Source organism: Myotis brandtii, unplaced genomic scaffold (assembly GCF_000412655.1).
Source record: "Myotis brandtii unplaced genomic scaffold, ASM41265v1 scaffold475, whole genome shotgun sequence".
Classification (NCBI taxonomy): domain Eukaryota; kingdom Metazoa; phylum Chordata; class Mammalia; order Chiroptera; family Vespertilionidae; genus Myotis; species Myotis brandtii.
Window position 1 is genome coordinate 4,657,446 of NW_005368148.1, and position 12,602 is coordinate 4,670,047.

The 12,602-nt window shown below is 41.0% G+C and overlaps 1 protein-coding gene across 1 annotated transcript in view; it reads right to left on the reverse strand.

The window, feature by feature from the left end:
- PANK1 (pantothenate kinase 1) overlaps window positions 1-11,980 on the reverse strand; it is a 48,632-nt gene extending 36,652 nt beyond the window's left edge. The window contains exon 1 of the mRNA XM_005875949.2: window positions 11,777-11,980. Coding sequence (XP_005876011.1) covers window positions 11,777-11,804 — 28 coding nt within the window. The 5' untranslated portion in view covers window positions 11,805-11,980. The remainder of the gene's footprint in view (window positions 1-11,776) is intronic.
- Window positions 11,981-12,602: the final 622 nt, after the last annotated feature.

The following is a 12,602-nucleotide window of genomic DNA, read 5'->3' on the forward strand; positions in this document are numbered from 1 at the left end:
TCACAGAGAGGAGGCGCGCATCCTAACTGGTTTTCAAACAGCTTTGCTTGCAGTCTCAGGGATTTCTTGACTCAAAACTGATTCCGTCGCTTGAAAAGACTCGCTGAAAATGTTTCACAAAAAGCTGAATACTAAAAATATCTAACAACTGTTCACTTTGCTTGTAATAGATATAAAAATAAGACTAAAAGCATCTACACCTTATAATAAGTGTTAAAAATCTAAGAACAGCATTACCAGGACTTGACAGGTTACCCATTTATTTGTTATTGCATAACTGACCTAAGCCAGAGTGAGAGCATTTGCCAAGCAAATATGCCTAAGCCTGGCCTCAATGTAACCGAGTTTGGTACACGTGGGCTGAAGTGGTGTACTGGCTTGTGCAATTTTGTGTGGACACATATTCACAGGCCAAACTTTTTAAATGACTTCGGAGCTACAAACTTGCCAATAAATGGCCTGTTTATAAAAATTCAGAAGCTTATTCCAATGTCTATAATGAGTTAACCCAACAGCAGCATTGTACCTACTAAGATTAAGGGCTTACTATATGCCAGGTGCTGTGCTTCACATCCAATATTTAACTTAATTCTCATAACCCAATGAGGAGGGCAGGCACTATTATTATACCCATTTTACAGATGAAGAAACTAAGGCTTAGAGAGGTTAACAAACCCACTCAAACATTAGTTAGATGGACTCTCGCATGCTTTTTAATTACAGCTTTTAAATAGACAAAAATATTTTTAAAGAACAATTTTAAATATATTATTTGGACCCTTAGAAATTCTATACTGTACATGACTTCAGAGGAAAGGAGAGGGCTAGAATTCTTTTAATACTGTTCCTAATCTCTCAATCTCAAACCAGAAACTACAGAAGGGATACTAATCATTCTAGTCCAGCGATTTGGAGTGATACCAAAGCACTATTTTTTAAGTTGATTTCAGAGAGAGGAAGGGAGAGGGAGAGATGGAAACATCAATGATGAGAGAGAATCATTCTGCTACCTCCTGCACACCTCCTACTAGAGATCGAGTCTGCAACCCAGGCATGTGCCCTGACCGGGAATCAAACTGTGACCTCCTGGTTCATAGGACGACGCTCAACCACTGAGCCACATCGGCCGAGCAAAGCACCTTTCTCTAGCAGCCTACTATTTAGCACCAAGAATAAGGTTTCTAATCGCAGCCTAAGAAAAAAATGGTTAAAAATCAATCATAAAAGAAGAATAAAAAAATAAATAAAATAAAATAAATCAATCATAAAAAATAATAGCAGGTACTGGCAAACAAATGAATCCTCACAGGCAACACATTATTAGATTATCATCTATCTATCAAACAGAATCCTATAAGAGAAACATGCAAATTAACCATCACTCCGTCACTCCACCACACCCACCAGCCCATCAGAGTGACTATGCAAATCAACAGAACAAAGATGGTCGTTCATTTGCATACGCAGCCACAGAGCAAAGACTGAAGATGACTGAAGATGGTGGCGGTCACAGAGCTGGAGCAAGCAGGAGGCTTGGGTTGCTCCCGGCGACGGAGAAAGCCAAACTTCCCGCTGGCTCTAGGCTCCGCTCAAGGAGGGGCTGGGGGCCTGGGTCCCCAGGGGAGAAGCCAAGCCTCGCTGCTGTGGCCGGACCAAAGGCCTGGGTCCCGGGTGCTGGAGGAAAACCGGTGCCGGCAGACAGGGGAAGGAAGGCCTATTGCTCGAATCTTGATGCAACGGGCCACTAGTGTAACAATATGCACCATGGTTAGATATGTGAACTTTTCTATTGTGCTTCATAAAATACTATATATAGTCTCTCAACTAGGTATAATAAATTGTTAACTTCTTTTTTAGCAAGTAATAGAGTACAGTTAGGTTTTTTAGAGTTCTTGCCCTGGCCTGCGTGACTCAGTTGTCACAGTGTCAGCCTATGCACAGAAGGGTTGGCGGTTTGATTCCAGTCAAAGGCATGTACCTGGCCTTGATCGGTCTCACATTGATGTTTCTCTCTCCCCACCTTCCTTTCCACTCTCTCTGAAAATCAATGGGAAAATATCCTTGGTGAGGATTTTTAAAGGGGTTCTTATCTTTTAGAGATACATGTGAAAACATTTACCACTGAAATGATCTGATATCTGAGATTTGCTTCAACAGCACTTAGTTTGGGAGGGGAAAGTTCCCTTGTAATAGATAAAATAAGACTGAACATGAGTCGATAATGATAGAAGCTGAGTGATGAGTAATTAGCAGTTAATTATACTCTACACTCTGGTGTTTTTAATAATTTTGAAATTTTCCTAAATAAAAAGACTATTTAAATCTCAACACTCTCCAAATACTCCTTTAGGACAGTGAGAGGACAAATGGAGCAGCAGTTTACCTTTGTAATAAAATTCAATTGGGTATAAAGAAAAAAGTCCCTTTTTTTACCTCACAAATTTTGTTTATGGAAACAAACATTCCAAGTGCCTTTCCCTCTTGGCTAGGACAAATTTCAACCTGCCCGCCCTAGCCAGAATCATGAAATAAAGCTATTCTGGCAACTCCACCCAGCCATTTCTGCAGCAATAAATACATTAGAAAGGTGCCAGTCTCCAGTGGGGCCAGAGATTTTCTCCTAGTTAAAGAAAAAAAAAATGTTGGTGTTCCCAAACCATAAGTCATGAATGCGAAACTCAAAATATTCCAAGTCACTCAAAATGAAAACAGTGAATCATAAAATAAGGATAAAGTCCAAAGTTATTATTTTCCTTTGGTTAATACTTTACTGCATGCATATCTATATCTATAATATCTATATCTCTATATCTCTATCTATATCTGTATCTATCATAAAGACATGAAGACATGTAGTATATTCTTTTCTTCTCCTTTCCTTGGTCCCCTTGCTGGTGCACATTGCTGGTGCACTAACCTCTGCTTGTTCGGCTTATTGGGTAATTCAGCACTGAGCCCAACTATATTTGAGGTAGGAATTTAAGAGGGAAAAAGGTGGGGCAGATAACAATGTGATTCCAAAGTCTACCCTTATACCATAGAAGGCCCTCAAATATTTGTAGAATACTTTCCTGAGAATAAGGCTCCCTCAACTAGCTCGTCTTCTGGCATTGTCCTACTTAGCAGAGGCCCTGCTGACCTGTTCCTCCCATTCTCTGCCTCAAATGCTTTAATAATTCAGTTTGTATTACTGATGCTCTCTGGGACTTTTCTCTGAGTGACATGTGACCTGCATCCTAGTCAGTGGTGTGCCGGTAAATGTTTAACAACTGGCTCTCTGAAAATAAAGCCCCGATTTTCAGCGTTTGCCAGTTTTCATTCTGTAAATACTCCCACGATGGCCATTTTCAAGCTACTAACACAAGGACATTGAATGCAGAGTTAGGAATTAATGCATACAACCAGCTCCCAGAGCCTGTAGGAGTCAACTTTAGCATACTGCTGGGACTCCTGTGGTACCCCCCTACCACTCTTTAGAAATATGTGGTCACCCCAAAGAATAAATCACATTTGGGCCACTTCCTCATAGAAAGAACCTTCCTTAAAAGGTAAGATGTGATTATCTCCTTGGCCAAACTGATATTACCTTCCTCCCCCTAAATATATAGCATCTCTTTAGATATTTTTCATCGAACATAGGCAGTTGGGCAAGTGTTAATAGTAAGCAGCCTCAACTATGTTCAAGTCCTCTGGCTCAAATACCCACAGGATATTGACACGGAACTACCACAGTATTTGAGTGAAATCAAGCCAGGCAACTGGCTTCAGGCTGCACTCCAGCTTAGAACCACATGAAACCGCGTGTGTCATCCAGAGTTGAGCACAGTGCCTGGCCCAAAGGAAAGAAAAAAAACAACTAGTTTGTCCCTGTGGGACCCATAGGGATTATTAAATCTCAGTGTTCAATTAATATTAATATTAAGATCAACACTTGCCTGATCCCTTTATGACAACCCCACAAAGCCACCCTCCAATCTAAAGCTTTAATACTTCCTGGCAACCTAATACAACCTGCTCTGAATCTCATGGGTGATCAAGTCTGGCAGATGAAGGTTTGGGTCTTGGTCCTTCAGAGGGTAGGACCCCAAGAAACAGCCAAGATAAAATGACTGTCTTTAAATATCTAATGAGCATCACGTAGAAGATAGATGCTATCCTGTCTTGTCAAGGAACACAGGTCAAAGTTATGGGGAGGCAGATTTTGACCTTATATAAGGAAGGACATCTAACACCATCACCCATAATAACAGCTAACCCTTACTGAGTGCTTGTGCTTTGCTGGAAGTCTCACCACACTGCTTACACATACAGAGCTTGAACTTAACTAAGTCCGTCCCTGCCTCTGTCACTCCTGGACAGCCTACTTCAGGCTACACAGGAGTTGTTTGTCCAGGAGCCCCAGGAGGTTCCTAGTAACTGGCACTGCCCAGTCTGGTCACAGTTCACAGAGGTTCAGGAAGGTCCAGACTGTCCTGAGCTGCTATCTAAAGTCCCTGCGGCCTCAGGTTCAGCATAGGGTCAAGGTCAGGCATACCAAAAAGTTCACAGGCTGGTTTCAAAGGCAACAGGCGCCCAGAAATATCCGTCCTCTCATTTACCAGAAGAAAGTTTGCTGGGCTGGGGTTAAAATGAAGTTCCAAGAACTGAATGCAGCAGTTCTGAATTCTGAAGCCTTGTTCAATTCATGCAGCTAAAAGCTGAATTTATAAAGGAAAAGTGCTCACTCTCCTAATCCTTCTCATATCTTTTGTGCATGCATATCTGACTCCTTCAAGGCCTGAGATAACTTTTTAAAAAAAGGAACTTTCTTAGGCCCTGACTGGTTTGGCTCAGTGGATAGAGTGTCAGCCTTCGGACTGAAGGGTCCTGGATTTGATTCCGGCCAAGGGCATGTACCTTGGCTGCGGGCACATCTTCAGTGGGGGGTGTGCAGGAGGCAGCTGATCGATGTTGCTCTCTCATCGATGTTTCTAACTCTTTGTCCCTCTCCCTTCCTCTCTGTGAAAAATCAATAAAATATATATATTTTTTAAAAACATTGAAGGAAAAAAATAAAAGGAACTTTCTCCTGAAACTAGATTAGCAGCAATGTAAATTACACATTCTTACAAAATTGCCAACATCAGCCCAGCCTGTGTGGCCCAGTGGTTGAGTATCCATCGACCTATGAACGAGGAGGTCATGGTTTGATTCCCAGTCAGGGCACATGTCTGGGTTGCAAGCTGGATCCCCAGGAGGGAGTGTGCAGGAGTCAGCCCATCAATAAATCATTGATGTTTCTATCTCTCTCCCTTCCTCTCTGAAATCAATAAAAATATATTTTTGAAAACAATAACAACAAAATGTCACCAACATCACTCTCCCGCAGGGTACACCGTACTCGGTCTCAGCAGTTGATATGAGGAAATCTATGAAAGTGACAATGAGGTCAAGACTTGTGACACAGGTCGGGTGTCCTTCTAGAAATGTCAGAGGGAATTAGGGGAGCTTCCATTCAGGTGATGTCAGCTCAAGTTGGAGCATACCCTGAAACCCAGTTCCCAAAAGGATCTCAGTTGGAACAAGATGAGTTCACAGAAATCCTGAGGTTTCAGAAAGTTTAAAAGCCTCTGTGCCTAACAGCACTAATATTAAATGCCCTTTATTAATAGTAGCTAGCATTAATAGCAAAATATCTTTTACTAAGCACGTACCAGGGTCCAGGCATTCTACAATACACTTTATTTATGTTTACTACAATTGGTCCTCACAACTGATTAAAAAAAAAAAAAAGATAGGCACCGTTATCTCTATTCAAAGCAAGCTTCTAAGAAGTTAAGAATTCCACACTTAATAATTAGTAAAATGAGGATCTGATGGCTCCCAAGGTCTAGAAGGCTCCACCCCAGAAACTGTCCACACTTCTTTGAAACCTGCTAGAATCCTGAGTGGTCCAGTGATCCAACAGGGTCAAAATCTGAACTTAGAAGGCTCCACCCCAGAAACTGTCCACACTTCTTTGAAACCCACTAGAATCCTGAGTGGTCCAGTGGCCCAACAGGGTCAAAATCTGAACTTAGATGGTTTTAACCCAGAGTATGTGGGCCCTCCCTCAGTTTCTTCACCTGTAAAGGAGGATCACGATAGTACCTGTCTTACTCCATTCGGGCAGCTCTAACAGAAATACCATACGCTGGGAGCTTATATACATCAAATTATTTCTCACGGTTCTGGAGTCCAAGATCAGGTGCTGGCAGATTCGGTGTCTGATTAGGGCCCACTTTGTTTATTGCTGTCTTTTTGCTGCAACCTCACATGGCAGAAAGGGTTGGCTAGCTCTCCGCAGTCTCTTTTATAAGGACACTAATCCCAATCATAAGGTTCAAACATCATGACCTAATAATCACCTCCTAAAGGCCCTGCCTCTTAATACCATCACCTGTGGTCAGAATGTCACTATATGGATTTTGGGGGACACACACACATTCAATCTACAGCAATACCTATCTCACAGGGTGTTTGTTAGGAGTGCCTGATGCTGTTACTTCTACAAGCACATAGATGAGCTTTTTGCCAAAGGTGTAAAAATTGCACACAATTAACTTTTCTGAAAGTTTTACAGAACATACTTCATTCACCCCCACCCCCCTACCCCGACATAAATACACAATAGGCTTATTGTGGCAGAAAAGAATGTCAGCTAGCTGGCAATGGAGTTAGATTTGGGTTTGAATTTTGACCCTGCGATTCACTAACTACAGGGTTAGGGCAGGTTTCTTCACTTCTCTGAGCCTCCCCTTCCCCATCTGTCATATGAAGAGTGGGAGTGGTCAGTGCGTATTTTTGTAAAAACACATACAAAACAATAGGCACATAGTTGTTGCTCAATAAAAGCTACTCGAATTACTCAGTCAACCAACCCGACTACTGTAGGTACCCCCCCCCACTATTGTCATAAGTTCTTCCATCCTCTTTCCAAACTATAAAGACATCTGTAGAGGTCCAGATCATTTTGATGTAACTGCCTATAAAAATAAAATTTCCTTGACCCTTTGAATCATCTACTTCTTTCCAAGGAAAAACAAAGACACACACACGTGCATGCAATGATTAGCCAACTCTAAGCATCCAAAGATGTCATAAATTGAGTAATGAGATACCGAGCTTGACACCTGCATGATCTAGAGAAAAGGTCTACTTAGAAATTCTGCGAACCACACTGGGTACACTGAACAGTTTCCATATCTGATTCGGAATGCTGTCATCCCAGGGTGAATACTGGCTTACAAATGAAAGCTAAAGCACGTGTAATTAAATATAACAGAAGTCAAACCTTGATTTATTTTTATTTTCATGGTAAGTGGTCAGTATTAAAACACACACACTCAATTAAAAGGCAGGCTATCACACACACACAAAAGAAAACCAAAAACCTGTCAATTAAAACCATTAGTCCTTTGTTTCCCTACTAATTTTGTCTCTAAAACCATGATGGATTTTGTTTTATTGACTTGCTTAATTTAATGTCCCACATGTTAAAAATTAACAGCACTCTTTCCATCTTTGATTACTATGCCAAACAAAATATGCTTTGTATTAATGTTGAAATCCGCTTACTGATCTTTTGGGGGAAAGTGGTATTCCTATGTCCACCAGATCCTGATTCCTGACCCAACCACTTTGATGGTGGCTGCTTGAGCCTTAAATTCTTAATCTTCAGTTCAAATGTGCACTGGACAAACTTCACTGACAAACAGGAATCTGACCACATCCCAGAAGGTAGCAACGCTAGAGTAGGCTCCTGCTTTCCATTTTGCACTTTTGTTCTTAAATTGCAATGCTTCCCATCCATCTAGAATTACTGATTTTTTTAATACGCATGTATCCACACTAGATGCAGATTCAACCAAAAAAATTCTACCAATATATCTTTTATCCTGCTTTTTCTAATTAGCCAGATTCAGAGATAGTGGAAAGCCCAAGTGCCAAAGCTAAATGTCCCGAAATTTAGAAGCCTTGTACTCTCACAACGGTGGCTCCCTAAAACTGTTACGGATCTGGGTTTATTTGTTTGTACACAATGAACTCTCACCTATTTTCTGCTAGTGTTTACCTGGATGATCTGAGAAGTCAGAACTTCCCCTCCGGGAGGCCACCACACTGATCCAGCACTTACTCCAGCCTGTTCCGATGCCCTGGGAAGGAGGAAGGCAGCTCACATCCTCCAGCCTCCTGGTGATGCTCAAATACTTGTCTTTCTGTAGCATAGTGTTCAGTGACTCAAACCGTTCTCCTTTACAATTTTCTCCTCTGTCCTCCAGTGGGGCTTATCTAGCACTGTCCTTGGGGTCTAAAATATCCAGGATTTCAAGGCAACATCTATATACTACTTTGAGCCATTTCTGTTCCTCCTCCAAAAAGTAGACACATATCAACCAATTTTATCGAAAATAACTTATTGGGTAGAAAAGTTATGTACAAAGGTGGTGCTGCAGCACTAGTCATGCCAGACCCTAGCTGCAGCCTAAAGCTACGCGACAAACTAAGCAAATTATGGTATGCTCATATAATGGACTATTGAAAAAAACAATAAAATCGTTAAAAAATGACGTTTTAATGCTAAAAAGAGAATTCCAAATGTCATTTTAGTACTACCTTTCAGATATGGCACATTTTAAGCTGATGTTTTCTTTGAATGATGGGACTGTGGGTACTTTTTCCTGCTTTTGGGGTATATTTTTGTATTATCTAATTGGAGGGGGAAGGCAAAATAAGGCAATTATGGGACTAAGTGTTACACCTAATCAAACAACTTTGTGGTCTTTTTTATCCTAGGCCTTTTTTCTTTTTTAATCCTCTACCAGAGGATTATTTTTTTCATTGGAAAGGGAAGGAGGGAAGGGAAGGAGAGAAGAGGAAAAAGAGAAACATTGATGTGAGAAAGACACATCAATTGTTTACCTCCCACATACGTCCCAACCAGAGCAGGGGCATGGAGCCTGCAACCCAGGTACATGCCTTTGTCCAGGAACCAAACCCATAGCCCTTCGGTCTGAGGGCCAATGCTCCAACCACTGAGCAAAACCGGCCAGGGCAAGGCCTTTTTGTTAAAACTAAGAAAGTCAGTCTGAGGTTGTCTGTCAGCTCAATTTTCTTGTCCTATGGATTAATGGTGGACAGTGTTCTGTATGGTGAAGACAGTTAGCATTTACTGAGTGACTGCTATGTATCAAGCAGCAATCTAAGTTCTTCATATTCAATCCTCACATCAACCCAATGAAGTAGTATGATGATCTCCATCCTACCGATACTAAAACTGAAGCACAGAAGTTAAATTACTAGCTCCCGGCTGCAATTCAAACTCAAGCCCTCTGGGGTTCAAATGACTACACCATTTACAATGGGACATCAGGCACTTGTTTCATCTTATTAGGACTATCTATCATTCATTTCAAAATATTTTGGAGGTGAGCTGCCTCCATAAGGTGCTATTTATATATAACTTTCAAACAATCAGAGCACCCAGCAGACCCAAGGAATCTCCCTATTGACACCATATGGAAACTCTAGTGAAGGACTTTGCCAAAGTCTATGGCAGAGATGGAAACAACTACCTCAATGAGGTGGTGATGCCACTTATACCTTTTCCTGTGTGACATCAAACATTCATGTGCAAGGAATAAGACAAGAAAATACATTATCTATAATCACTCTTCCATCTTAACTGGGGAAATAAGACAAATAACATAAAACAACTGGCACAAGGTAAAAAGGCATAATGAAATACTAAGGCACAGAAGTCAGGTCCAAAGTATCATAGTATTTTTTTTTTATAATATATTTTTATAGAATTCAGAGAGGAAGGGAGAGGGAGAGAGATAAAAACATCAATGATGAGAGAGGATCATTGATCGGATGCCTCCTGCAACACCCCTACTGGGGATGGAGCCCGCAACCCAGGCATGTACCCTTGACTGGAATCAAACCTGGGACCCTTTAGTCTGCAGGCCGAGGCTCTATCCACTGAGCCAAACCAGCTGGGCCAAAAAGTATCATGGTATTTTTGAAGGTACAAGAAACAACGCTTGGAGATCACCTAGCCAAGCCCAGCATTTCAGGATGAGTGCTAGTAACTTGAGGTCACACAGTTGCTAAGTAGCAGAGGCAGGTAAAGTAGCCAAGGAAGATTGAGGAAGCAGTTTTGGGAAAGCTTTGCAAGAATTATGTAGGTTGAGGTGATGGTCCTTTAGGTGAAGACAGCGAATAATATTCCCCCTTTCCTGGTTTAGTGAAATCAATCTGCCACTGGTCTGATTTTTAGATGACAAGATTGTGAACAGTCCCTGCACTGAGGGCTCAGATTTAAATTTTGTAAATCATTGAAAACTACTGACCTGTTTATTTTGTTCCATTTATTATTTTAAACATTAGGCAGTTGAATGTGCTATCATATTCAACTCAAAATATTACCAAATAGAAACACAGCTTCCCACACATGCATTCCAGGTGCCTGCCTGAGAAGTGATCATCTGACTGTCCTAACATACAGTTGTTCGGACAGAAGTAGGTGTCTGATGTTGTAAACTGGTAAGTAGAAATTACTTGTCCGGCTTTGGTGCTTCCACCACTAACACACTCTTAAATACACTTTGTAATAATTGCTCACAGAAAATCTATCAGACACAAAAAATAGAGACATGCTTAACTCTCAGAGTCATCATAGAGTACCTAAATATCAACTGATTGAGCAGTATTTTTATAAGAAGATCCCTGAATGTTTACAGGCAATGTGTGAAGATATTAAATTAAGCCTAGTTTTAACTAAGAAATTTTGGTGGTGAACACAGCATATGTGACTCAGAACGTGTAAAATCTATCTCTGAAATGCTTGTTCAAATCTGAGAAAAGAAAACATGGTAGGAGAATAAAGTTAATTTTGACGAATCCTTTTTAACAGTTTGTAAGTAAATATGGTTGCTAAGCTTAAAATAAACTAAAATGCTTATTTTTGTAAAAATTACAAACCATTTTACTTTTCGACACAAAGCACAGACATAATGTTGTATTTTCTTGTATTCTAAAATAATTCCTGTGGGTTTGCAAGTACAAGTTAAGGCAAAGTTATTTTTACTTTGTCTCCAAGCCATTAAGAGTGTATTTTCAATTCCTCAAAATTATTTTAAGAAGTGTTATATCCTCAAACATAGATCATTCAAGCTAGCAATATTAAACAAAAACTCAGTACAGTTCTTCATTATATTTTAGCTATTTACATTGCAAACTCTCATACTATTTGCTAATGTGGATGAAATAACTAAAATGTGGTTTCCAAAGAAATAAAACAGGTTAATAAGACAAAAGTAATCAACATTTAGTCCATAAATAATCATTTTCTAAAAAGTCTCAAAAAAAGAAAAAGAAAAGAAAGAAAATATAAATTCAGGTGCTAAATGTCTTCCTTACAACCAAGGCCAAATCTGCTGTGTGGCTTCAAAGTTCCAGACAAGATCTAACTTTCAACCTAAATATTTCTGACCTACAAAACACAGTATCAGAGTCGCCATGTCCCACAGTCAGGTTAAAATACTTTGCAAAGTCTCGGAGACTTTAATTGAATGCAAGAAAGCTAAGAGTCTAAATGGATCAACAGAGAGAAACAAACTGAAGCTGTTTGCCAAATATTAAGCTTTTACAGAAAAATCCAAAACTTATCTAGCAATGTCCCTATAACAGAATAACCTATATGCAAAAGGTGCATGTTTTAATGCAATCACTTTTTAGCATGCATCTTACTTACTTTGTTTTTTGCCATTTTTAAGCTTCATTAAAGACACCCAGAAAGATGTAACTAGTTGAATGAGGTTCGGCTCAGATAGGAAAAACCAGTTCTAAACTCGACCCACAAATTTACATCCCAGAACGCCCTGCTGGGAAGGTACTCTGCAAACTAACATTACATCTACAAGCTTTAGATTGTGAAATAGTGCGTTACAGCTTTCTGCGCTGTATATTAGCATTAGAAACCCTCAACTCCAGTTTCCACTACCAAAAAAAAAAAAAATCCACCTCCAGTCCTCATTGGCCCACATAGTTCCGGCCCACATGGTATCAGTGGGTGTGTCTGGCCCAACAGGTCCTTTCATTGGCTGCGAAAAAAACAGCGTTTAATAGGCTGTGATTTGGAGGGTTGTCAAACTCCACGCCTCCAGCTCTCGAGCTCACCAATAGACCCAAGGTGCTGGCTGCTACTTTACGATTCAAAGGGCAAGCTGGCTGCTGGAGCGCCAAACCCAGCCAGACGAGCTCCGATAAGGCAAAGGGGAGCTCCGACAGTCCTTCTAGTTCTACCCTTGCTCCCAGGCACCATCAAAGGTTCACACGCATGCAATTTTCCACCGACAAGTCAGAAAGCCGAGCAGTGCCTTTGCCTTCCACAGAGCCGCGACCTAAGGAGCACCCGAGGCTCCGTGTCCAATCGGCCCATTCTACAGGTGGAAGCAGGCAAGGCTCAGGCTCAGACAGCGAGCTTTAGTACTCAGCGCTCCTTGGGGAAAAAAATCCGTTCGGGGCGTCCCTCCGATCAGTGCCCCCGACCCCCACCCCCGACGCCGGGCGCTGGAGCG